General features: G+C 39.9%; 1 protein-coding gene across 9 annotated transcripts in view; it reads left to right on the top strand.

The window, feature by feature from the left end:
- DGUOK (deoxyguanosine kinase) overlaps nt 1-25,615 on the top strand; it is a 36,153-nt gene that overhangs the window by 7,641 nt on the left and 2,897 nt on the right. For 5 of the 9 annotated variants that reach the window (XR_010934421.1, XM_067704655.1, XM_067704654.1 and 2 more), the window contains exons 2-4: nt 4,469-4,581; nt 17,592-17,779; nt 21,289-21,436. Coding sequence is in view for 8 of the 9 variants with exons in the window: in XM_067704655.1 (XP_067560756.1) it covers nt 4,469-4,581; nt 17,592-17,779; nt 21,289-21,436 (449 nt within the window). In the remaining variant the exon portion in view is untranslated. Of the gene's footprint in view, nt 1-4,467; nt 4,582-16,834; nt 16,977-17,591; nt 17,780-21,288; nt 21,437-25,615 lie in introns of those variants that run through there. The other 4 variants (XM_067704660.1, XM_067704661.1, XM_067704658.1 and 1 more) reach the window with 4 other exon arrangements.

The raw sequence follows: 25,615 nt of genomic DNA, 5'->3' as shown, positions 1-25,615 counted from the left end.
TAGTTTTTTAAGGAACCTCCATACTGTTCTCCATAGTGGCTGTACCAATTCACATTCCCACCAGCAGTGCAAGAGGGTTCCCTTTTCTCCACACTCTCTCCAGCATTTATTGTTTCTAGATTTTTTGATGATGGCCATTCTGACTGGTGTGAGATGATATCTCATTGTAGTTTTGATTTGCATTTCTCTAATGATTAATGATGTTGAGCATTCTTTCATGTGTTTGTTGGCAGTCTGTATATCTTCTTTGGAGAAATGTCTATTTAGGTCTTCTGCCCATTTTTGGATTGGGTTGTTTGGTTTTTTGTTATTGAGCTGCATGAGCTGCTTATAAATTTTGGAGGTTAATTCTTTGTCAGTTGCTTCATTTGCAACTATTTTCTCCCATTCTGAGGGTTGTCTTTTGGTCTTGTTTATGGTTTCCTTTGCTGTGCAAAAGCTTTGAAGTTTCATTAGGTCCCATTTGTTTATTTTTGTTTTTATTTCCATTTCTCTAGGAGGTGGGCCAAAAAGAATCTTGCTGTGATTTATGTCACAGAGTGTTCTGCCTATGTTTTCCTCTAAGAGTTTGATAGTTTCTGGCCTTACATTTAGGTCTTTAATCCATTTTGAGCTTATTTTTGTGTATGGTGTTAGGGAGTGATCTAGTCTCATACTTTTACATGTATCTGTCCAGTTTTCCCAGCACCACTTATTGAAGAGGCTGTCTTTTCTCCACTGTATATTCTTGCCTCCTTTATCAAAGATAAGGTGACCATATGTGCATGGGTTTATCTCTGGGCTTTCTATCCTGTTCCATTGATCTATATTTCTGTTTTACAAAACTTCTTAAAAGGAAGAAAAAAACTATTACAGTCAGGTATCATAGCTTTAAAAAAGTTATGTCTAGTTTTAATATAAATACATACTTTTGAATTATTTTTTAAAATAATTATTCCATATCTGTGGGTGGTGCCTGGCGCAGCTGAGTTCCCTTGGAATGCAGTTTTAAGAAATGCCGCCCTATGGAAAATTACCCAGGCTCTCCGAGCCCTACAGCATCATGGATGGCAAAGCTCCTAGGACCTTCCACCACGATTTACTGTCGTTCTTTGCTGAAACTCTGGCTTCTCATTGCTAAACTGGATTTCCAAAAGCTTTGAAATGGGGGATGGTGTGCAAGGTGGGGGTGTTGCCCTGGTGTGACTGTTTCTAATTGGAACTGTATATTTCCCATTACATCTCATTTATTGGCATTCCGGGTTTTGTGTGTTTAAATGGCATAAGTCGGTTTCTCAGAGTGCTGACTGCCCTTCTGATCTCAGAGGTGAAGTTGGTACGCCCTAACCCTCAGCGCCCTTCCTTTCCATCTGCAATCGTTCCTTGGGTAGTTGTTTTTAACTTTTAAAAAATTTAAGTAATTCTAACAACCATTCAACCCCACCCATCTCACAAATCAGTTACCTTCATCTTTTCATATTAATTAAAATAATTTTTCAGCCCATAGCCAGAGACCATGTTTTAGGCTTAATCACCAACCTGCAATCTAAATATTGACTATCTGTGCCAAATATTTTAAAGTAGGGACTATTCAGGACAGGTAGGTATCTGATAATAAACAAATTCAACCAATTTGTATTTCCTGCAACTCTGTTGGGCACTCCATGACAAGCCCAAAGGGTTTTATTTAGTAGTCTGGGATGTGGTTTTGGAACCCATATTTTTAAAAAACCACCTCTGTTGATTGTGATCAGATTGTTCTAGATAGCAATCTCCAGTATAAGTCTGCCTCACGATCACTTGGGGCATGCTTTAAAAATGTGGATTCCTGTGATCCAACCTCAGAGATTCAGATCCTGTTAGGAAACCAAAATTGAGGCTCATGAAACAATCAAAACAATTAAATGCTAAATGTATCAGAGGCAGTTAATAAATATTGCTTGTTTGATTCAGCTGCCCAATGTGGTAGGAATTTGGTGTGAGCTGGAGATGTCCTGAACTTTGCGGAAGAGGTGGGCCTTATGCTTAGTGGGGGAAGGGATTTAGACACAGGCTGAGCAGAGCAGGGGAAGGCATTTGTTCACTGAAGTGTGGGAGGAGCAGAGGCTGAGCACATGTGCAAAGGCACACAGGAGTTGGGTGGAGGTGGGACTGAGAGATGAGTGTGACTGTACAAGATGTACAGATTTATGTGTTTGTTCTTTACCCTGTGTGTTCAGAGAGGAGTTGGAGTGGTGTGTAATAAATGTCAGATATTGGATGTGTGGGCTGTTCTGCTGAGATGTCTCTTTGCTCCTGATCAGTAACTATGAGTGGCTGATAGAATTGACTGGAAGGGTGCCTCCCCCTTCCTTCTCTTCCTTCCATTTGGGTTCCTCCTAAGGGTAGAACTCACTTGAGAAAGATCACCTCTCATAGGGGAGATTGAGCTCCAAGCACATTGTTATGGTTCATGTTTTGATTTTCAACAAATGTGGGTTTCGTAGGGAAGTGGAATTAATAATGTATTACTTGTTTTATTCATTCAGCTAGGTCATTAGTCTGGGCTTTGGTTCCTGCCCTGAAGGAACCCCATCTTCTACTTAGAGAAACAGAATTACAATGGCAGTGATGGAGTCTTACCCAGATTGCCAGGCCAAGCACAAAGGAGCTAATCCAACTTAGAGGCATCAGGGTCCTGAAAGCCTTCACACAGGAGGTGTATCTGAGCAGAATCTGAAGATTGAGTAGGAGTTGGCCAGGTGAGGAGAAAGCATATGCAAAGTCACATTTGCAGCAGACAGCATGGCATGATTAGAGTTGCAAAGAGTTTGGTCCGTTGGGAGCTCAGGATGCCTGAAGGGAAGTGAGGCAGAGAGGTCTTTGCAGGGGCCAGATTTTGATGTGTTTTATAGGCCATGCTAAAGGGTTTGAATTTTGTTGTGAAGGCAATAGGGAGCTGCCAGAGGATTTTAAGCAGTGTTACTTTGTGTTCAGTGTGGCTGCAGTATGAATGATGGATTGAAGAGGGCAAGGCCAGAGTTGGAGAGGCAAGAAATGAAAGCCTGGTCTTGAGCAGGAGGTGGGAATAGAGAGAAAAGGACAGATGTGGAAATTTTAGAAGGCAGGTTCAAAAGCAGTTTGTGGCCACTTGAGGTTTGGCAGAGAAGGAAGAAGTCCTGACTGAGTGGATAGTGCTGTCTTACCCTGCGGTTGGGATATGGGAGAAAGCTCAGTTTGGTGGGGAAGATGATGAGTTCATTTATGGAATATATTGACTTTGAGTTGTTTCTAGGACATCCAAGTGGAAATGTCTGGAGGGCTCTTAGATAGTGAGTCTGGAATTCAGGAAGGTATGGGCTAGATGTTGGTGTAAATGGGAAAAGAGAACTTGAATGTTGTGGTACTAGGTTAATTTCATCTCCAAAATATTTCTCAAAGCAATCACTGCTTTCTACCTCTTCTGCTCTCTCCTTGGTTGAAGCTACTGTTATCTTCTAACTGGTCTGCCTAATTCTGCATCAGTGCAACAGCAGGTGGAGTGGTCTTTTAAAAATGAGCTGGTCTTTTAAAAATGACATGGTCATTTCCCTGCTTAAAACCCATCATCACTGATATCCCATTGCCCTTAGAATAGAATTCAAACTTTTTACCATGGTACAGGGCCCCCCATGTGACCTGGCCCTGGCCTGCCTACCAGCCTCTCCACACTCATTTTGAGCCATTCTTCTCCCTCGTTTGACCACACTGTCACTTCAGGGCCACAGATACCTCTTCTGTCTTCTTGTACGCCGTTTTTCTCTTTTCCCAACCTTTCCCCCACTCTTGGCCTGACCAGTCCTTGTCTTTCAGGTCTCACCTCAGGTAACATTTTTCAGAGGAACCTTCCTTGATCTCCTGAGCTACATTAGAGCCATCCTGCATTTTTCTTTCCTAGCACTTAATACAATTTGTTATTAGTTACTCATGTGTTTATTTGGTATCCGTCTCTCGTACAAGCTCTGTGAGGGCAAAATCCATCCTGTGTTTTGTTTACCATTGTACCTCCAGTGCCGGACAGTCTGAGCACATAATAGCACTCCCTGAATATTGGTTAGATTTGTTGAATGAATGAGGGTCATTGTCTTCATTTTCTATCTTGAAAAACTTGTAATTTTTATACTGTAACCGAATAAATAGGACTGTGCGATTCAAGCTTTACAACACATGTAGCTGATTTCATCTACTTTTGAGAGTCTATTCCATTTTTAACTGTTATTAAATTCTCTTTTCCTCTGAGAGGTTGGGACATTAAAATTACAAATCAAATCTTAAGGGTATTTTTCCTCCCTGTTGCCTGCATTCATTATGGTGACTGGTTAGTCTGACAGTGATGTGGCTGCTGAGTTTTGAAATTGGAAAAACTGGTACTTGTTCCCTTGAGTTGGGCATTTGTGACAGAGTTTAATAGCAGCCTTCTCCTGCAACCCTGATTTGAGATGCATCCCAATACATGCTGTTTGCATTGCAGCTGTGGGAAAATCCACCTTTGTGAAGTTACTCACGAAAACTCACCCAGAGTGGCACGTAGCTACAGAACCTGTAGCAACATGGCAGAATGTCCAGGCTGCTGGCACCCAAAACGTAAGTTTTCAGTTGTGGTGGGTAGTTGGCAGGCATAGGTGAATAAACTAATTGTAATAATCTAATTTGCTCTGAGTAGGTGAAGTAGTCCAGTTGGAATCTCCTTTTTAAAATATCAGCACCTTCATTGCCTAAAGCGACCATGTACACCAGAGAGGATATGACTTGTTTGAATATGTTTAGTTTTGATTTTCGTGGTTTTTACATGTCTATATAAGTGACTGTCTCTGTTCTTTGTGGTTTCCCAAAGCATGTCCAGCCATCCTGGCTTTGAAGATTAATTTTGTCATTCCTACCTTTAAGTATATTACTGAAACTGACCATAAGGATTAGTAGTTAATTATAATGATTTTAACTTAATTGATGAAGTCTTAGAAATTGAAAGGGACCTTAGAGAGCATCTTGTCACATTTTGAGTCAATGCAGAAATAATAGCTAACGTTTATATAAAGTGCATACTATGTACAATGCTATCCCAAGCACTGTACGTTCCATGTATGCCTCGTGGCTTAAGCCCTAGTGTCAGGTATGTTGCTTTGGGAGAGCACCAAACCACCAGCCACATCAGTGTGAGTAGGGAAGAACCAATTTGAACGTGGACACTAGAGGTAGCTGAGGGAGTAGCAGCACCATGCCTCAGTCTCCACAGACTCCTGCAGTCCTGGGAACATTCACTGAGTGCATCATTCTTGTTTTTACAACCTATTGTTAGAAAGTTCTTGTATGAGCCACTTTGCATACCTGTGACTCTGACTCATTGGTTCAAATTCTGCCTGTGAAGTCTTGTAACTTTTCCATATGGCAACCCTTCGTACATTTCTAAGGCAATGATTTGCCTGCTTTTTCTCCCCCTGAAGTCTTCTCTCTTTGAAACCAAATACCGTTTTCCTCCAGACTATTTCTCATGCTGAAGTAACTTTGTCTAGGAGATGTGCTCCAGTTTGTTAGTTTTCCACCTAGATTTTAGTAAGAGTGGTACTCAGAGCTGAACAGGACATTCTGGATGTAGTCTAAATGGTATAGAATATCATAGAACTTGTTCTGGGTGCCATTTATGTGTTATTCCAACTTAGGATTGTGTTACCTTTTTTGGCAGACAAATAAAATACTTATTGAGGATATTTGTTTTTTAAACTGTCTCCATATGTCTATATGTATATGTGTGCATGCGTGTGTGTATTTGTGAATTAACTTTTCCATTTAGAAAATAAATTATCTTTTTCTGAGTATGCCACAGGTCACCTGTTTTGGGGATTTAAAAAATATATCCACAAATGGTTTGATACTCTTTCCTTCAAGAAGTGGACCTTAATTCTCCCCTTGAGTGTGACCTGGACTTAGTGACTTGCTTCTAATGAATACAGTGTAGCAGGTTTAACAGTGTGTGACTTTTTATGGTAGGTCATAAAAGACATCGTATCTTCCATTTTGTTCTGTTTTGATCATTTGGCTCTGGTGTTGCCAGCTGCCATATAATGCAGCATACCTGTCTGTGAAGAGGCCCATGCAGCAAGGAGCTGAGTCCTCCTGCCAGCAGCCTTGTGAGTCTTGCAAGCAGATCCTTCAGTCCCCAGTCAGGTCATCAGATGACTGTAGCCTCAGCCAATGTCGTGACTGAAATCTCATGGAAAACCTTGAGGCAGAACCACCCAGCTAAGCTGTGTCCCAAATTCCTTTCCAACAGAAATGGATTTAATGAATGTTTTTTGTTTAAACCACTAAATTTTGTCAAAACTTAGATAACTATTACTCCCATAATCCCATTATCCAGTGGTAAAACAGTTAACATTTTTGTCCTTTTAGATTTCTATCTACAAAGGAGAAAATGTATATATTTACATACACTTATATAAATGTATAGAACATATATACATTTCCTCTTTTAAAACAAAATTGTGATTGTCACTTGCGTGTCACTTGATATCCAAGGTCTTCTTCCTTTTACCTTTACAAGGTAATGTCACTTTAATGGTTGCTGTATACTGCATAATATGGTGTACTATCATTTAGTTATTCAGTCTTTTATTTTGAATACTTAGTTTTCTAATTTCTCCCTATTATAAACAATGTCACAATGATGAATATTTTTGTCACTATATCTTTTTTCTTTTTAATAGCTAATTTTGAGGGTAATCTAGAACTGGAATTTGATGTCGAAAAACAACATGTTTTGTTGAGACTTTTGTTATATTTTATAAAATTTTCCTTCAGAAAAGTTGTACTATTTTTCTCATATTTTCAGCAACACTGGGTGTTATTTTTTTTTCATCCTTTCTGATTTGAGAGGCAAGAAAATGAATGGTGTGTTATTTTATTTTACATTTCTTTGATTACCAGTGAATTGAACTTTTTAATGTTTATTGGCCATTTATTAGTATTCTTTAGTGAAATGCCTATTCAAACCTCTTGCTTTTTTTTTTTCTCTATTGAGATCTGCAGGTTTTTGTAATGGCTTCATAAAAACTCGTATGTTAAATATCATAGACATCAATTACAGAAAAAAATCTATAAAAAATACAAACACGGGCTTCCCTGGTGGCGCAGTGGTTGAGAGTCTGCCTGGCGATGCAGGGGACGCGGGTTCTTGCCCCAGTCCGGGAGGCTCCCACGTGCCGTGGAGCAATTGGGCCCGTGAGCCATGGCTGCTGAGCCTGCGCATCTGGAGCCTGTGCTCTGCAACGGGAGAGGCCACAACAGTGAGAGGCCCGCGTACCGAAAAAAAAAAAAACACATGGGGGCTAAACAATACACTACTTAATAACCAAGAGATCACTGAAGAAATCAAAGAGGAAATTAAAAAATACGTAGAAACAGAAAACAACGAAAACACAACGACCCAAAACCTATGGGATGCAGCAAAAGCAGTTCTAAGAGGGAAGTTTATAGCAATACAATCCTACCCTAAGAAACAAGAAACATCTCAAATAAACAACCTAACCTTACACCTAAAGCAATTAGAGAAAGAAAACAAAAAAAACCCCAAAGTTAGCAGAAGGAAAGGAATCATAAAGATCAGATGAGAAATAAATGAAAAAGAAATGAAGGAAACGATAGCAAAGATCAATCAAACTAAAAGCTGGTTCTTTGAGAAGATAAACAAAATTGATAAACCATTAGCCAGACTCATCAAGAAAAAAAGGGAGAAGACTCAAATCAATAGAATTAGAAATGAAAAAGGAAAAGTAACAACTGACACTGCAGAAATACAAAAGGATCATGAGAGATTACTACAAGCAACTCTATGCCAATAAAATGGACAACCTGGAAGAAATGGACAAATTCTTAGAAATGCACAACCTGCTGAGACTGAACCAGGAAGAAATAGAAAATATGAACAGACCAATCACAAGCACTGAAATTAAAACTGATTAAAAATCTTCCAACAAACAAAAACCCAGGACCAGATGGCTTCACAGGCGAATTATATCAAACATTTAGAGAAGAGCTAACACCTATCCTTCTCAAACTCTTCCAAAATATAGCAGAGGGAGGAACACTCCCAAACTCATTCTACAAGGCCACCATCACCCTGATACCAAAACCAGACAAGGATGTCACAAAGAAAGAAAACTACAGGTCAATATCACTAATGAACATAGATGCAAAAATCCTCAACAAAATACTAGCAAACAGAATCCAACAGCACATTAAAAAGATCATACACTGTGATCAAGTGGGGTTTATCCCAGGAATGCAAGGATTCTTCAATATATGCAAATCAATCTACGTGATACACCATATTAACAAATTGAAGGAGAAAAACCATATGATCATCTCAATAGATGCAGAGAAAGCTTTTGACAAAATTCAACACCCATACATGATAAAAACCCTGCAGAAAGTAGGCATAGAGGGAACTTTCCTCAACATAATAAAGGCCATATATGACAAACCCACAGCCAACCTCATCCTCAGTGGTGAAAAACTGAAACCATTTCCACTAAGATCAGGAACAAGACAAGGTTGCCCACTCTCACCACTCTTATTCAACATAGTTTTGGAAGTATTAGCCACAGCAATCAGGGAAGAAAAAGAAATAAAAGGAATCCAAATGGGAAAAGAAGAAGTAAAGCTGTCATTGTTTGCAGGAGACATGATACTATACATAGAGAATCCTAAAGATGCTACCAGAAAACTACTAGAGCTAATCAATGAATTTGGTAAAGTAGCAGGATACAAAATTAATGCACAGAAATCTTTTGCATTCCTATACACCAATGATGAAAAATCTGAAAGTGAAAGAAAGCACTTCCACTTACCATTGCAACAAAAAGAATAAAATATCTAGGAATAAACTTACCTAAGGAGACAAAAGACCTATATGCAGAAGATTATAAGACACTGATGAAAGAAATTAAAGATGATACAAATAGATGGAGAGATATACCGTGTTCTTGGATTGGAAGAATCAACATTATGAAAATGACTCTACTACCCAAAGCAATCTACAGATTCAGTGCATTCCCTATCAAACTACCAATGGCATTTTTCACAGAACTAGAACAAAAAATTTCACAATTTGTACGGAAACACAAAAGACCCCGAATAGCCAAAGCAATCTTGAGAAATAAAAGCGGGCCTGGAGGAATCAGGCTCCCTGACTTCAGACTATACTACAGAGCTACAGTAATCAAGACAGTATGGTACTGGCACAAAAACAAATATAGATCAATGGAACAGGATAGAAAGCCCAGAGATTAACCCATGCACATATGGTCACCTTATTTTTGATAAAGGAGGCAAGAATATACAATGGAGAAAAGACAGCCTCTTCAGTAAGTGGTGCTGGGAAAATTGGACAGGTACATGTAAATGTATGAAATTAGAACACTCCCTAACACTATACATAAAAATAAACTCCAAATGTATTAAAGACCTAAATGTAAGGCCAGAAACTATCAAACTCTTAGAGGAAAACATAGGCAGAACACTATGACATAAATCACAGCAAGATCCTTTTTGACCCATCTCCTAGAGAAATAGAAATAAAAACAAAAATAAACAAATGGGACCTAATGAAACTTCAAAGCTTTTGCACAGCAAAGGAAACCATAAACAAGACCAAAAGACAACCCTCAGAATGGGAGAAAATATTTGCAAATAAAGCAACTGACAAAGGATTAATCTCCAAAATTTACAAGCAGCTCGTGCAGCTCAATATCAAAATAAAAAACAACCCAGTCCAAAAATGGGCAGAAGACCTAAATAGACATTTCTCCAAAGAAGATATACAGATTGCCAACAAACACATGAAAGAATGCTCAACATCATTAATCATTAGAGAAAGGCAAATCAAGACTACAATGAGATATCATCTCACCTGGTCAGAATGGGTATCATCAAAAAATCTACAAACAATAAATGCTGGAGAGGGTGTAGAGAAAGGGGAACCCTCTTGCACTGTTGGTGGGAATGTAAATTGATACAGCCACTATGGAGAACAGTCTGGAGGTTCCTTAAAAAACTACAAATAGAACTACCATACGACCCAGCAATCCCACTACTGGGCATATACCCTGAGAAAACCATAATTCAAAAAGAGTCATGTACCACAATGTTCATTGCAGCTTTATTTACAATAGCCAGGACATGGAAGCAACCTAAGTGTCCATCAACAGATGAATGGATAAAGAAGATGTGGCACATATATACATATACAGTTTTTACTCAGCCATAAAAAGAGATGAAATTGAGTTATTTGTAGTGAGGTGGATGGACCTAGAGTCTGTCATACAGAGTGAAGTAAGTCAGAAACAGAAAAACAAATACCGTATGCTAACACATATATATGGAATCTAAAAAAAAAAAAAGGTCATGAAGAACCTAGGAGCAAGACGGGAATAAAGACGCAGACCTACTAGAGAATGGACTTGAGGATATGGGGAGGGGGAAGAGTAAGCTGTGACAAAGTGAGAGAGTGTCATGGACATATATACACTACCAAATGTAAAATAGCTAGCTAGTGGGAAGCAGCCGCATAACACAGGGAGATCAGCTCAGTGCTTTGTGACCACCTAGAGGGGTGGGATAGGGAGAGTGGGAGGGAGGGAGGGAGACTCAAGAGGGAAGAGTTATGGGGATATATGTATATGTATAACTTTGTTATAAAGCAGAAACACACCATTGTAAAGCAATTATCCTCCAATAAAGATGTTAAAAAATATATCTTAACTCTGTCATATATTGTCGATACTCTCACCAGTTTGTCATCTTTTCTTTCCTTTTCTGTATGATGTATTTTGCAATATAATGCTTTTAAGTTTTTATGTGGTCAAGTCTATTGTTTTCTTCTTAGTTACTGCCTTTGACGTGAAAGTTTAAAAAGACCTCTTACAAGCCAAGATTATAAAAACAGGCACTTGTTTTTTTTTCTCTTGCTTTTAAGGTTTTATTCTTTGTGTGACTTTAAAAGTTACAGGAGTCTGATTTTCCCCATGTTTTTATCTGACTCCCCAGTAATAGTCTTGTTTAGTTTATTCCTGAGTGATTATATATTTTGTTGTTATTGTGACTGGGATCTGTTTTCCCTTCATCTGTTTCAAACTGGTTATTGCTATTTGAAAGAAAAGCAGTTGATTGTTGTATGTCTTGTGTGACTTAATTCTCACATTAATTTTTTTTTTGCTTTATTTGCTTGAGATTTTAGAAAATAATAGTCTTCTCTAAATTCTAATCAGTTGTAAGAGTTTTCCAATATCCAAACCTCATTTCTGTTTTCTTTTGTTGGATAGAAGTTCCAGAACAATATTGAATAATAGCAGTGATGGTAGTCACTTTTATGTTTTCTGTGTTTAGCGAAAGTACCTCTAATGTATCATTGTTAAGATCTGTGCTTGTCATTCATTTCAATAGACCATGTGGAGGAGGTACTTCTATTACTAGGATATTAACTTTTTATCAGTAACAGATGTTGAGTTTTCATCAAAAGCCTTTTTTAGCATCTAGTGAGTTAACCGTGGGATTTTTCTTTCTTCCTTTTAGTTTTAGTCATAGATTGGGTAATGATGTCATCCTCACATTCCTAGAATAAACCCTTTTGGTCATGGTGTACTGTTGCATTAATTTGCTAATATGTTTGGAATTTTGTGTGTATTAATAAATTTAATTGGTATTATATTTATGTGTACAGTTTTTGACAGGTTTTACCATCAGGGTTATGAAAGTGAATTGGAAGCTTTGTATTATTTTTAGCATAGAAATTATCTATTCCTTGAAGGTATGACAGAAATCAGTTTTAAAATTACATGGATTCAGTGCTGTTTGGGGGGAATAGTTATTAGACAACTGTTTCTTCCTCAGTTATTATTCAGGGTTTTTAATCAGTTTTGATAATTTTGTTTTCTAGAAAATTGCCCTTTTATTGAGATTTTCAAATTTAATAATGTAAAATTATTACATGTATTCTTTTATACTTTAAATTCTTCTGTATCAAGAGTTTTTGTATCTTTTGTCTGATGTTGCTTATCTGTGTGAATATTTTGGGAGGAATAGGTTTGATAGATGATTGTCTATTTATTTGTCCTTTTTTAAAAGACCCAATTAGGGCTTCCCTGGTGGCGCAGTGGTTGAGGGTCCGCCTGCCGATGCAGGGGACGTGGGTTCGTGCCCCGGTCCGGGGGGATCCCACGTGCCGCGGAGCGGCTGGGCCCATGAGCCGTGGCCGCTGAGCCTGCGCGTCTGGAGCCTGTGCTCCACAACGGGAGGGGCCACAACAGTGAGAGGCCCGCGTACCACAAAAAAAAAAAAAAAAAAAAGACCCAATTAATGGATTTTAATTTTTAATTCTATTGGGGCTTGCATTCTGATTCATTAATTTTTGCTTTTAAATTTATTTATTTCTCAGAATTTCTTTGCATTTTTAAAGCTCTTTAGTGTGAATGATTAATTTGTGTATTTTTCCCTTTTTTCTGCCTTAATAATAAAAACATTTGCAACAGGAAATTTTTTTCATGGGATAAGCTTTGGCCCTGTCTTCTAGATTTTGACATATGAGAATTTAACTGAAATTTCTGAAGAGTTTGTAATTGTAGTTTTAATTTATTTTTTGCCTAAGATTTATTTTTAGTGTTTTGCATATTCTGAGTAGATTTTGTATGTTTATTATTTTGTTAATTCTGAGTTTATTTTGTTATGATCAATGTGGCTTATCCAGTTTCTCACTGAGGAAACTTACTGAGATTTTCTTCATTGACTATCTATGATCAATTTTGATAAGTGTGCCATGGACTTTTAAGAAGAATATGTATTATCTGTAAGGTATATGTAGTTTGATGTGACATATTTTATAAATTCCAAGATGTCATTGATTATAAGACATTATCAATTTAGTGACACTTCTAAGGAATAATTAAAATGTCTATTACGTTTAGTAAGCATTATAAGATGTATCCCAGTTTCAGATATGTGGGAAAAAATAGTGATTAAGAGTCTTATCCTCCAAATTCTTATTCTGAGAGTCTACTGTTTTTATTAAATTCTGAGAGAAGTGTACTAAAGTTTTGTTCTTTTATTGTGTTTTGTCTATTTCTCCTTGTAGTTTTAATTGACTTTATATTTTTGTATTTCAGTGCTTTATTATTCCATGTAAAAAGGTTCATGACTTTTTTGTGGCGTCTTTATTGCTTTACTAGTCTTGTAGAATTTAATGCTTTTTAAAAAAATTAATTAAATTAATTTATTTGGCATGTGGGCTCTTATTGGTGGCATGCGGTATCTAGTTCCATGACCAGGGATCGAACCCGGGCCCCCTGCATTGGGAACGTGGCGTCTTAACCACTGGACCACCAGGGAAGTCCCAGTGCTTTTTTTTTCTTAATACAGCTTTGCCACATCTGCATTCGTTTTATTTGCATCTACCTGGTGGATTTTGCTGCCCCTCTACTTTCAGCTAATGTATGTCATCTTGTTTTAGGCGTTTCACTTATGAACAGGATTTTTAGCTTTTACCCAATCTTAGGGTTTGCCTTTCCTGGGAATTTTTCTCTTTTATCATGATTATGTTTAATTTATTCCTGCCACCTTATTTTGTGCTTTCATCTCCTTTTTTTCCTTTTTGCTGTATTTGAATATTTCTTTCATTTATCTCCCCTTCATTCGTATGGAAATTTTACTATTTTTACTCTACTAGTGGAAACGTTTAAATTAAAAATATACATGTTTAAGACTCACACATATAGAAAACAAACTTGTGGTTACCAAAGGAGAGAGGGAAGGGGGAGGAACAAATTAGGGATGTAGGATTAACAGGTATAAACTACCATGTATAAAATAGATGAGGCAACAAGGGTATACTGTACAGCACAGAGAATTATAGCCATTATCTTGTAATAAACTATAATGGAGTATAAATTGCAAAAATACAGAATCATTATGCTGTACACCTGAAACTAATATAACATTGTAAAACAACTATACTTCAATAAAATATATATATATATATAAATGTTTAAACCTATTTATCAATGTTAATGGGGTCTCTATGAAAGAAAAAAATAAATTTTACTACTTTTTTTTTATTACTTTCTTCTCCAGACTCCATCCCCCAGGTATAGAAATCTATAGCTTTATAGATCCAGAATGTTTTTACGTAGTGACATTTCTCTCTCTCTCTCTCTCTCTCTTTTTTTTTTTTCTGGCCATGCCACAAGGCTTGTGGGATCTTAGTTTCCTGACCAGGGATTGAACCTGGATACCAGCAGTGAAAGTACCAAGTCCTACCAAGTCCACTGGACCACCAGGAAATTCCCTGAAATTTCTCTTTTAACTATAGAAATTGGCAGTAAACTTCTTCACCACATTCATAATAATTACTTTATACTTAACTGTTCTACTGGTCATTCACTGACCACTGTCTTCTTATTACTTCTTCCCATTTCTTAATTCTTTATTTTGATTCATTTTCCAATTGGTTGAAATATATTTTAGAGCATTTTTTTTTCAGAATGTGGTTGGTATAATTTCTGAGTGATTTCTTGTCTTAAAATGTCTTTAGTTTCTGTTGTAGGGAAGTGTTATATGGCTCTGATCTTTTTTTTTTAATAAGTAATTAATGTTTTCCCCCTCATTAAGTTTTTGTTTTGTTTTGCTTTCATGAATTGTTGACATCTTGCTAGGTTAGGTCTGGGTGTGTGTGTGTGTGAAAGCTGTGTATGTAAATCTATATTAAATCCTTTCTGGTACTTAGTGAGTTTCTCTGGTGGAAAGTCTCACATCTTCAGAGATTTTCTTCAATTTTTTTCTTTGATTTTGGCTTCTTTTTCATCTGATCAGTTCCCCCTGACTATAACTCCTAGTTGTAGCATGGTTTTAAACTTCCTTTCTGTTCTAAAATACCTAGAGATATGTCATGTTTCTACTAGACAGTGATTCTCAGTGATGGTGAAATTTGATGAGAAGGAGACCTTATGAGTAGTGATCTTCCTCTGCTGATCTCTTTTTTTATTGGGCGTGGCATTTCACCATTCTATATTGGAATTTTATCTCATGAGAAGGAAAATCGTTTGCTTTGGTTAGGTAGCTTTGTCTGAGATATGGGTACTGTGAAGTTGCACATCATTTTAGCCTTTGTTTGAAAAGTTGTTTGATACAAAATTGTATTCACTGCTGTCAGGTAGGACACACGTGACATTACATCTTGATGTATCTTTCCAGAGAAAAGAAAGAAAAAACAAAAAATACCCTACCACTGTATAACAATGTATATTGGATCTCCTAAACTGTATTTCTTTTTATTTCTTTCATAATTTTCTGCTTTTTTTCTCTTAGTTTAGGGGAAATTTCTTGAGTTGATATTCTGTATGATATTCACTAGTTAGGTTTACTGCAGTTTACCGTCTGCTGGTTACTATCTTCATTGGGAGTTTTGTTTTGGCAATTGCGTTTTTCTCCTCTAAGAATGTTCTTTTCATATTGCTCCGTTTTGTTTGTTTTCTGACCACGCCACGCTGCATGTGGGATCTTAGTTCCCCGACCAGGGATCAAACCCATGCCCCCTGCAGTGGAAGTGCAGAGTCTTAACCACTGGACTGCCAGGAAAGTCAGTTGTTCCTCTTTTATGATAGCCTGTTCTCATCAACGTGGCAGTCTCAAGTCCCATTGAGATTTTTTTGTTTTCTCCTGTTTGTGGCAATAGCTCTGTCTCCTGAGAGGCTGCTTGTCCTGAACACACGGATGGGTCCACTCCTTTTGAATTGCTGGATATTTTTATATCCAGTGATTGTCCCTCTATTGTGTATATGTTTGAAGGGATATTTGCATACGTTCTGTAGCTGAAATAGGTTCTTTAGAAATTGTGTAGGCCTCTGTACAGTTTTTTATTCTGGAACAGGCTCCCTTTGGTAACCCAAAGCCTGCTGGTAGAATCCCCACCCAGTCAACCTAGTGCATCTGCCATCGCAGTGCCCTACTCCACTCAGCAGGCTTCCCTGCAGTCTCAGAGCTATGCTGTAACCATGGGCTGCCTCCAGTCTCTAGTGACACCACGGGAGACTCGAGTAGATTCAAATTTGTCCTCCTGCTTCAACCTCCAGCTCTCGGCCAGGGGCCATTTGTGAGGCTGGTTTGTGTTTGTGGGTTGCAGAATTGAAAGCAGGGAAGTTGTTTTGTGATCCACTCTGCTCTACACACATACTCTGCTGAAGGCTTCCAAAGCATAGGACCCCTCTTTGGAATCCAGGGGTGATATTTAGCCAAACTGGACCACTTGTGGTTGTCTAACCTTTCCCCCCACCCCGTGTATTTTTGTCTCTACCTGAAATACTTTCTTCTTAATCCCCATTTCCATCTGTGGAGATTCTATGTATCATTTACTTCCCAGCTTAATGCCACTTTTTTCCAGAAACTTTCTCAGATTCCCTCCACCATACCGTGATCACCCCTTTGTTGTATGTTCTGCTTTATAGTCTAGCTCTCCATATCTTTGTCACCCCCTTTCCATATGCATTATGAGCTACTTGAGTTTGGGAACCATGTCTTGCTTGCCTTTATATGGAGAAATATTAGAATGAAGAAGTTAGAGGAAGCCAGGTTTGAGTCCCCATTCAACACTTACCATGAAACTTTGGACAAGTAAGTTCCTTAACCTTTCTGAGTGGATGTTCTCCTCAAGAAAATGGGCATAACAGTAGTACCTACCTCATGATGCGGTTTTGAAGATTAAATGAGATAACATAGCACAGTGAACATTGAGATAAATCTTAGTTTTGTTTCTGTACCCCTTACAGCACCTAGCTCACGTAGCATCTTATCCACACAGGCCTTCAGTTCATGGTGACTGAATGAACGCAGATCAGAGTGCTTTTCGCAAAACTCACTTTTGGGTTGAGTCAGTGGCAGAGCCCAGGAAAGAATCCGGGGTTCCTGAGTATCTTAGACACGTTCCCACCTGCACCTGCTGAGTAAGTGGGTCTTCACATGCCTTTCATAAAGTGTCTAGAATCGAGGAGGAGGGATTTGTTTGTTTTTGTTTGTTCATTTGTTTGTTTAACAAACTGTAGCCTTGCTATAAGGGAGAGAGAACTCGGTTTGGTTGGTTGGATTTTCAAATAATCAGTTACTTTCTTGTCTGGGTTGAAGTTTTAGAAAGAAATAGCCACAAATGGAAGCTCAAAAGAGAAGCAACATAGTGTTACGGTGGAAACATCTGATTCCAAGTAGAGTTTCAGATGGTTGTTGATTGTTAAGTCCTCCTCCAACATGCTCCACAAACCCACCAATCAGCGAATGTGCTAATTCTATGGGTGGTTCTTCCTCTGCTGTTCTTTGGTATGCTGAAGGTGGCATGTCATCTCCCTCTGTCAGATTCTTGTCTAGTAAGGTAGGAAAATCTCTTCCTTGATTATGTAGCTTTGACTAAGCTGAGGGATGTGATTATATCTTTTTAGTGGAAGGAAACTTTTGTAATTGCATCTCATTGATTATTACACTTGTGGGCGGATGGGTAGAAGGGCGGTAAACACTGTGAAGTAAATATGCCTTCTAGGAAATTCTCCTCTTTCATAATTTACCTCTAGGCCTGCACTGCCCCCAGTCTTGGAAACTTGCTGGATATGATGTACCAGGAGCCAGCACGATGGTGCTACACATTCCAGACATTTTCTTTTATGAGCCGCCTGAAAGTACAGTTGGAGCCCTTCCCTGAGAAACTCTTAGAGGCCAAGCAGGCAGTACAGATCTTTGAGAGGTCTGTATACAGCGACAGGTAAGACCCTGAGCCCTCCAGCAGTCACAAGCTCTGTGCTTAGCGCTGCATGTTTTCTCCTCTTGCTCAGACTCTGCACTGCTCTTGTCATTGAAAATGACACTTGAAAAAATTGTCTTTTTAAAGACAACACTATACAGATTTGTTCAGACTTATAATTTCACAGTTACCATATATGTCAAGAAAGGAGACTGTGTTTTTCATAATCTGAATGCATTTAATTTCTCACATTGGCACTGATTATGTTTCCTTATTCTTTTCTAGCATAGAAGCAGGCGGGTAGCTACCTAGTATAACCATTACATGCTAAAAGGCACAGAATAGACACTTAAGTAGCAGCATATGTTCTAGGAAACCAAATGAATCAGTGGTTGGTTATCACCTGGGAGAAAAAAGCAGTCGGAATTAAAATGTGTTCCTAAAATGATAGGAGAAATAAATTTATCCTTTTTTTAAATTCTTCAAGAAAGGATTTCTGAGTAGAAATAGCAGACTTGTAAAATTGGCTTCTATCTTGGATTTAACCTTTTTTGACCCTTTGTTGTGTGGCAGGGCTTATTGTTGGCCAGAATCTGTAAGAGACATCCAATCTCTTACAGGTCAGACGAAGAGCATCATCCTGACCACCTGAGGGAGTGAGATGAGGAGTCACTTTTAATGAAAGCTCGCAGATAACTTGGGAATTCAGCCCGTCTGTTCTAGAGGAGCTAGTCCATCTATGCTCTGGAATTCCTGGTTCTGCCACAAAACCAGTCTGTGACTTGTGTATAAGCCATTTGAAGATGAAGTGAGGGTGCCTTAATCTGGACATCACTGAGGGTTTTTTATCTGAAGGTTATGAATGACCTCTGTCAGTGTGAAATGGTGGCATGATGGTCTATCTTAAGCCCCTTGAGTTATCAAAATGGAAAATGTTGCATTTTTATTGTCCACTCACTTCTGAAAACACTAGATTGGTTACCCATTTAATTCCAAATTAGAAAAACTAGCTCTGCTCCTTAGTGCTCCCATAAAGCCTCCTGGAGGGAAAAAAATAAGAATACATTTGTAAATGTATTGTGATTTTTTTTTTTTAGACATTACTTAAAAATCATTCAAGATACATAAAACAAACCCTATAGACTAGGCATTCCTTCTCTGTGGACCCCAAGAGAGAGCCTACTCTTTATAAAAGCGAAATATGTGAATTTTAAATGGTTGGGCTATAGATTTTAGTTCTTTTTCAACTGTTGGATATCCTACTACCTATTTTCCTTTCCCCTCTCCCAAGCCATGCCTCTTGAATTAGGAAGATGCATTACATATTACTACCTGCTTGGAAACATTCACCATCTTTTTTTTTTTTGGCCTCGCTGTGCAGCATGTGGGATCTTAATTCCCTGACCAGGGATCGAACCCGTGTCCCCTGCAGTGGAAGCTCTGAGTCTTAACCACTGGACCGCCAGGGAAGTCCCTACCATCAGTCTTTTGATTTCCAGCCCTTTAGTGAGATAGACATGTGAGAGACCCCTTAGAAATAGAATACTTTGTTTAGAAGGTACAAAACCTTGGGACTTCCACTCCTTTAAACATTTATCCATTTATTCATTTGCTCAGCACAGATTTGTTGAATGCCGCCTATGTTTAGGCACTGGACAGCAGCAGTAAGCAGAGCAGACCCAGTCGTTGCCTTCACGGTGACCTTAGTCTAACGGGGAACTTTGAGACTGCACGTGTGCTTATGTGTGTTATATGTGTTCCAAAGGAGGAACATGGCTTGTTTGGGAGAGTGGATGACAGGGAGGGAGAAATCGAAATCTTTTCTGTTTGAGTTGAAAGAAAATAATAGCATGTGGTTTTAGAGCAGGGACCTTTATGCCTAGGTCCTTAAGCTGGTTCTTCCCTGCAGCCCCTGCATTCGGGCTGCAGGGTTCCCTCCCCTCAGCAGTCAGCACCACGGCCTTCTATGCCCTCTTGCCCCTTCACCACCAGCTCTGGAGAAATAAAGAAGTGCTCATCTTCAAAAAAGGCGAGGGCCCTTTTATAGGACTTATTAACAGATATTTACTTTCTCTTTATAAGATCTTAATTTCCATGTTACCTGTGAAGAAGCTGAAAACATTTTTCAGATACTGAATTAGAAATTCGCCTCTTTTCTTTGTTGCCTTCAGCTAGGCTTTAGCTAAGCCATTCCAGACTGGAAGAGTTGACTTCTGGAGCTCCCAAATTAGTGCCTTCATAGCCTAATGATGAAGTAGTTACAGTGACAGCTAAGGTGTCTTGAGTACTATGTGCCAGTCACTCTTGTAAGCACCTTGTAAGTATTACATACAGTCCTCACAACTCTGTGAGTTGCGTTCAACTGTTACCTTTGTACAGAGGAAGAAGCAGGCTGAGAGTTTGATGTCTTGCCCCTGGTGACACAGCTAGTGAATTTTGAAGCCAGGCCAGACTCAGGAGTGTGACTCTGCAAGCCATTCTCTTATTGCAACACTCGCAGCCTTGCGGTGTATACTTCCCTGAGCCATTCATAGATAAGGATTCTGAATTTCATTTTCCCAGAAGTAGCCAGTTGCTGAGCGTTGCCTTAGAAACTGGAGTTCATTGTTCAGGATGTAAATTGTGTTTTGTATCAAGATGCCTGAGGTTTGAAAGCAGAACTGACCCTCCTGACATGATGGTTTCTAGTTAACTCTTATTTCCTATTCACCAGATCCTCCTTTAGTTATGGAAGTAAGCAAGGGGCAAAACTAGTTTGGTTTTTAGATTTAGCTTTCTTGTATCTGGATTAGAAGCTCAGAAGCGGAGGAAGCAAGAGCTTATATGTGCTTGCTTTGGAGGAGAGTCTGCTTTCTTGGTAATACTGCAGTTAGTAGGAAGTGCATTTACTGCTCCATAGGTGACACCGTTTAAATACAGTTCCTGCTCTACTTCTCAAGTAGGCAAAAAGTTGGCTCAGTAGCCTGGAGACTCAGAAGGCTTGAGTCCTTAAATTAAAAGTGGTGGGTGCTTTATACTAGATTGGCTTTTTGTTTGGGGGTTTACTTGCAGTAATAATAAGGAAATCTTAAAAGTTTGAGCTTACATGCAAGTTTGAGTTTACATGCACCATTTGCTATATGTTTTGACTGGTTTCCAGCAGGGAAAATTGTTAGCGACCAATGATATTCTCTTTCAGTGTTCCTTTTCTTCCAGTGGATTAATCCATCCAGAGAGCTGTGATTTTGGCCTCTGAAGTCTAAATTCTATTCTCATCTTAGTGTTGAGCAAGGAGGGAGAGACATAGGTGAAGAATTCAGATTTCTTAAAGATGGGTGAGGAACTAGAAAGGTTAAGTGTCAACTATACTTCAGTTAAAACAGAAAAAGAAAAAAAAAGATTGATGAGGAGCTAGAAAGGTTAAGTGGTTTGGACAGACATGGAACAAGTTGGTTATTGATTTTTTTTTTTTTGCTTCTCTCTTTCTTTGGCCTTTCATTCCCTTTCCCATTCTCCTCCCCTCTCCCCATCCTACTTACATTTCCAATCAGGTATATCTTTGCAAAGACTCTTTTTGAAAATGGTTCCCTCAGTGACATCGAATGGCATATCTATCAGGACTGGCATTATTTTCTCCTGCAGGAGTTTGCCAGCCGGCTCAGATTACATGGCTTCATCTACCTCCAGGCTGCTCCCCAGGTAACACAGAATTTAAAGCCTTAGACTTTAGGGCCATATGAAACTTAAGAGGTGATGTTCTCTGAGCCCCTGATTTTCCAGTTGGAGAAGGTCGATTGTGGGTATTACCTGGAGCACGGAGAGCAATGGATGAGTAGCCTCCCATCCTAGCGTGAGCACCCACAGGCTTTCTGAAGCAGAGTGCTAAAGCCAATGCCTGTGCGTAGAAAGTGTCCTTCTTGCTGTAGCAACCACACAGAGAAAATTGGGCTTTATGTTTATCACCAGGGTCTGCAGGTTTGACCCTCTGATCAGCTAACCTGTAGCCAGTTGCCTCAGCTTTTCCTTCCCTCTAACTGGGTCATCAGAGTCTGTGATGGTCTTGGTGGTTTCCTGGATAGCATGTCAGGAGGAGGAAAAGTGTTTCCTCACCTCATCCTGATACCATCCTAATTTATAGTCTCCTTTTGAACCTTAAGGGTGCCACTGGTAAGGCAAGATGGACTGTGGAAGTTGCATCCCATGACCCTCTGACTTGGACCTTGGAGCCAGCCCAGCACACAGTAGGGTGATGTTATGGCAGCAGCACTGGAGTCTCTGGAGACAGCAGTGGTCCTTAGCTCTGCCAACAGGCAGTGACCGTGCGCAGGCCCTGGAAACCTTTCCCCAGAGGAGTCCTTGTCTGTCAAATCCAGTGTCTCAGGCTAGTGATTTCTAAGGGCTCTTCTGGAGTGGGAGTCAAGGCAGGGGTTATTTTTTGAGGGATGTGTTGTTCTCACCTTTTTAGACAAATATCTGACATACAGTCAAATGCCAGATATACCACATTATCTTAGGAGGGAAAGCTCCCTTCAGGCTAGAGGCCGTGCTCTTAGAGACAGGACTGAGTCTTGTGGAAGGGGGAAGGCTGAGAGCAGATTGACTGATCAGAAAATGGGTGGGAGAGCCCCAGTTGCACAGGCTCACAGGAGCCAGAGACGACAGGACCGGATGGAAGGGCCTGACCAGTTTGAATGCCTTGGGTGTGACAGGGACCAGGTATTGGGGCTCTTTGTGTCAGGAGCTTCTGAAGATTGTGAGGCAGAAGCTAGATCATAGGAGGAAATAAAGAGATTACACGGAAGTAAATAGAGTCTCAGGTTTAAAGTGAAACTTAGCTAGAGATGCAGTGAAGCCAGAGGGCTGAGAACCTTCTGTGAAAATAATGAAGCTGAAAGTAGCTGCCTTGCGTATTTATGACTTCTTGCACAGTAGTCTTCATTGCCTGGGAGCAGGAATAGAAGAGGCCAATTATGAGGGTGATTGTACTGTAGGGGCAGGGATTGGTGTCAGTGATTAGGGGAAAAGGAGACCCCTGCCAAAAGGATGGTTTGAAGTAGCTGAGTGTAGGGTTCAGAGTGAGAGGAAAATCCTGGCCCCCAGGAGGGCTCATGGATGAGTAAGAGCATTGTGGACTTGAACTGAGTGAAGATTGTGGTTGGATTTTGAAGAGGTGACAGGTTTCCAGTAGGAGTTCATGGGATGGATAGTTGAAAGCAGAAGTAGATTGAGGGGCTAAGCATTAAGAGAAGAATTGAAAGTACTGACCTAGCCTTTTCCTGGTTCCTAACCTAACCTAACCTAACCTGCTGGGACACTGGGACCCAGCAAGGGAAGGAAGAACGTCTTCCTCACTTCTTTGTGTACTTGGAATGACTTTGTGAGAAGAGACAATGATGATGACAGTGGTGGTGGTGACTGTTATTTTTATGGTGTGGCTGATACATCTTTTTGGAGAGACGAATTGGGGTATTTCAGCTGGGGTAGAATAAGGGTTGAAGGATTACTGCAACTTGATGTTAGAAAAAAATTGCTTATTCATTTTGATATTGAATGGGGATTTTGGTGCTATTTTGATGGCATTAGAGCCAGGAACCAGGAATGTCGATATCCTTCCCCTGAAGTCACCACTGACCTCTTCTGTGAGACCCAAAGGGAACTATATCTAAGAGAGAGCAGAACAGAAGTGAAAACACCTCTGTGTAGAAAGCTGTGCAAGTGCTCAATCCCCTGGCAGATGCTACGTTTAGAGCTCGAGGGATGGGCTCAAGTAGGGCCTTTTGCTCCTTCCCACCTACTCTCCCCTAAATTGTAAAAAGCAAGCGAGCCAACAGTAAAAAATCAGAAGAGAAATGGCTGGGCCTCAGTGCCCCATGGAATCGGGAAGAGAGAGTGCAGCTGGCCAGTGTGCCTCCAAGAGCCAGGCCGTGTTTGCAGTCTGGACACAGCGTGCTGCAAAGGCCTGGGAACAAGTGGCACCTGGATGCTGGGCTTGAGAAGCACAGCGGCCAGACCCACTAGCAGTCACTGTCCAGTTGCTGTCTCTGACTTCAAGCAGTCCGAACAGCAGCTCTTCCGGCGGTGAGGATGCAGCGGGCAGGGGAATGAAGGGGCAGCTGCCATTTCCAGCTGCACTGTCTTTCCTATTCACATTCAGTATGTCCTCCCCATGAGGACTGAGGTAAAGAGGTACCAGACTAAAGCACTGTCTGCACAGGTTTTTTTTTTTTAAAGAACTTGTTGTAACCATATCAGTAAAGCAACAATTATGCCAAATGCTCAAAATAGAAGTTTACCTAGGCTTCTGGAGGGAAGAAAAGTTTGCTCTATTAAGCAAATTAACAGTGCAAAGGGAAATGATAGCCCAGTTTAGCAGGCGAGACTTTAGCATCAATGTTTGCCTGCCAGCAATGAATGAATAATTATAGCTTTTATAAAAAGAATTGCTCTGCCCTGTGTATAATTGAAACCATAAAGCCACATTCTAAAAAATACGCATTTTCATTAATTCTGATAATATTTTTCTCTCAGGAAAACTAGGTAGCTTTGCTATATTTAGAAATCCTGAAGCTACCTTGCTGGCAGGAATGTGAATTGGTCAGCCTCTAAGGAGGCAGCTTGGCAGCCTGTACCAGCAGTGCACATACTTTTGACCTATTAATCATGCTCCTTGGAATTTACTCCATAAATATGCTCCCACATGGGCAAAATGGTTCATGTGCAAGGCAACATTGTTTACAATAGCAAGTTATTGTAAACAGCCCAGTAGTCATCAGTAGGGACCGGTTGAATAGATTATGCTCCATCCATGCACTGATCAATTCTGAAGTCATGAAAAAGAACTAGAAAGTACTATGCTGACATGTGACAATCTTCAAGACATATTGTTAAGTAAAGAAAAATAAGAACTAAGTGCGTGGTAGGAGACCTTTTATATGTATGGGTTTTTTTTTTAAAGGTGGGGTTAAGAATGTGAAATGCGTGAATCTCTCTGAAAGTATACAACAAGTCACTAACACCTGTCATCAGTGGGGTGGAGACTGGGTATCAGGAAGTCAGTGGTGTAAAGCTGTGTGATGGGCAGGCAGGGGAACAAGGGGAGACGTCTGGAAGCAGTCAGTGATGAGGATGCCAGTAGGGGCAGGATGACCGAAGGAGAAAGAGGAGGTTCAGAGCCAAGGAAAGCAGAAATGGAAAAGAGTCAAGTAGGAGCAAAAGGCTGATAGAGATAGTCTAGGTCAGAAATGAAAATGTTCAGTGAGTATGTGCAACAAATATTTATTGACCACCTGCTCTACCAGGCCCTGCGCTCAGCCCTGAACCAGACGGACTCTGGCCTGCCTCCTGGGTCTCCCCCAGTCACTGTGCCCTTAGAGCACCCTGTGCAGACCTCCCTCTGTCACCTGATACAGCTGAAATGCCACTGGGGGTCTGTGTTTGTCCAGGGCCTAGCGTAGCACCTGGCTCGCAGAGTGGTGCTGAGTAAGCTGGTACCAGAGATAAAGGCAGAGCCGTGCCTCTTCCGGGAAGCACCTCTGACTGCCTAAGCCCAACTGCTGCCTCCCTTATCTGACCGCCACACTTAAGATCCAAACCTCCCAGTTCAGCACTTGATTTGCTATTTTGTGTATGTCGTTTTACTTGTTATCTAACTAGATTATAGAATCCCTAGGACAAGGACTTCAACTAAGTTTAGAGCAGTTCTTAATTCAGGGGAAAGAGATGAAAAGGGGTAAGTGCTAAAAGTATTAACATGTTAGATCTGTGTTAATCAGTTTGAAAAGTTGGACATAAGATCATAAATGAAATGTGTTTATATGATTTTCTTTCCTTAGAGGAAAGATGGGACAAGAGGGAAACAGCAAAGACTCTGCATCTTTA

The sequence above is a fragment of the Pseudorca crassidens genome, chromosome 14, assembly GCF_039906515.1.
Source record: "Pseudorca crassidens isolate mPseCra1 chromosome 14, mPseCra1.hap1, whole genome shotgun sequence".
Taxonomy (NCBI): Eukaryota; Metazoa; Chordata; class Mammalia; order Artiodactyla; family Delphinidae; genus Pseudorca; species Pseudorca crassidens.
This window is presented reverse-complemented; position numbering and strand designations above follow the sequence as displayed.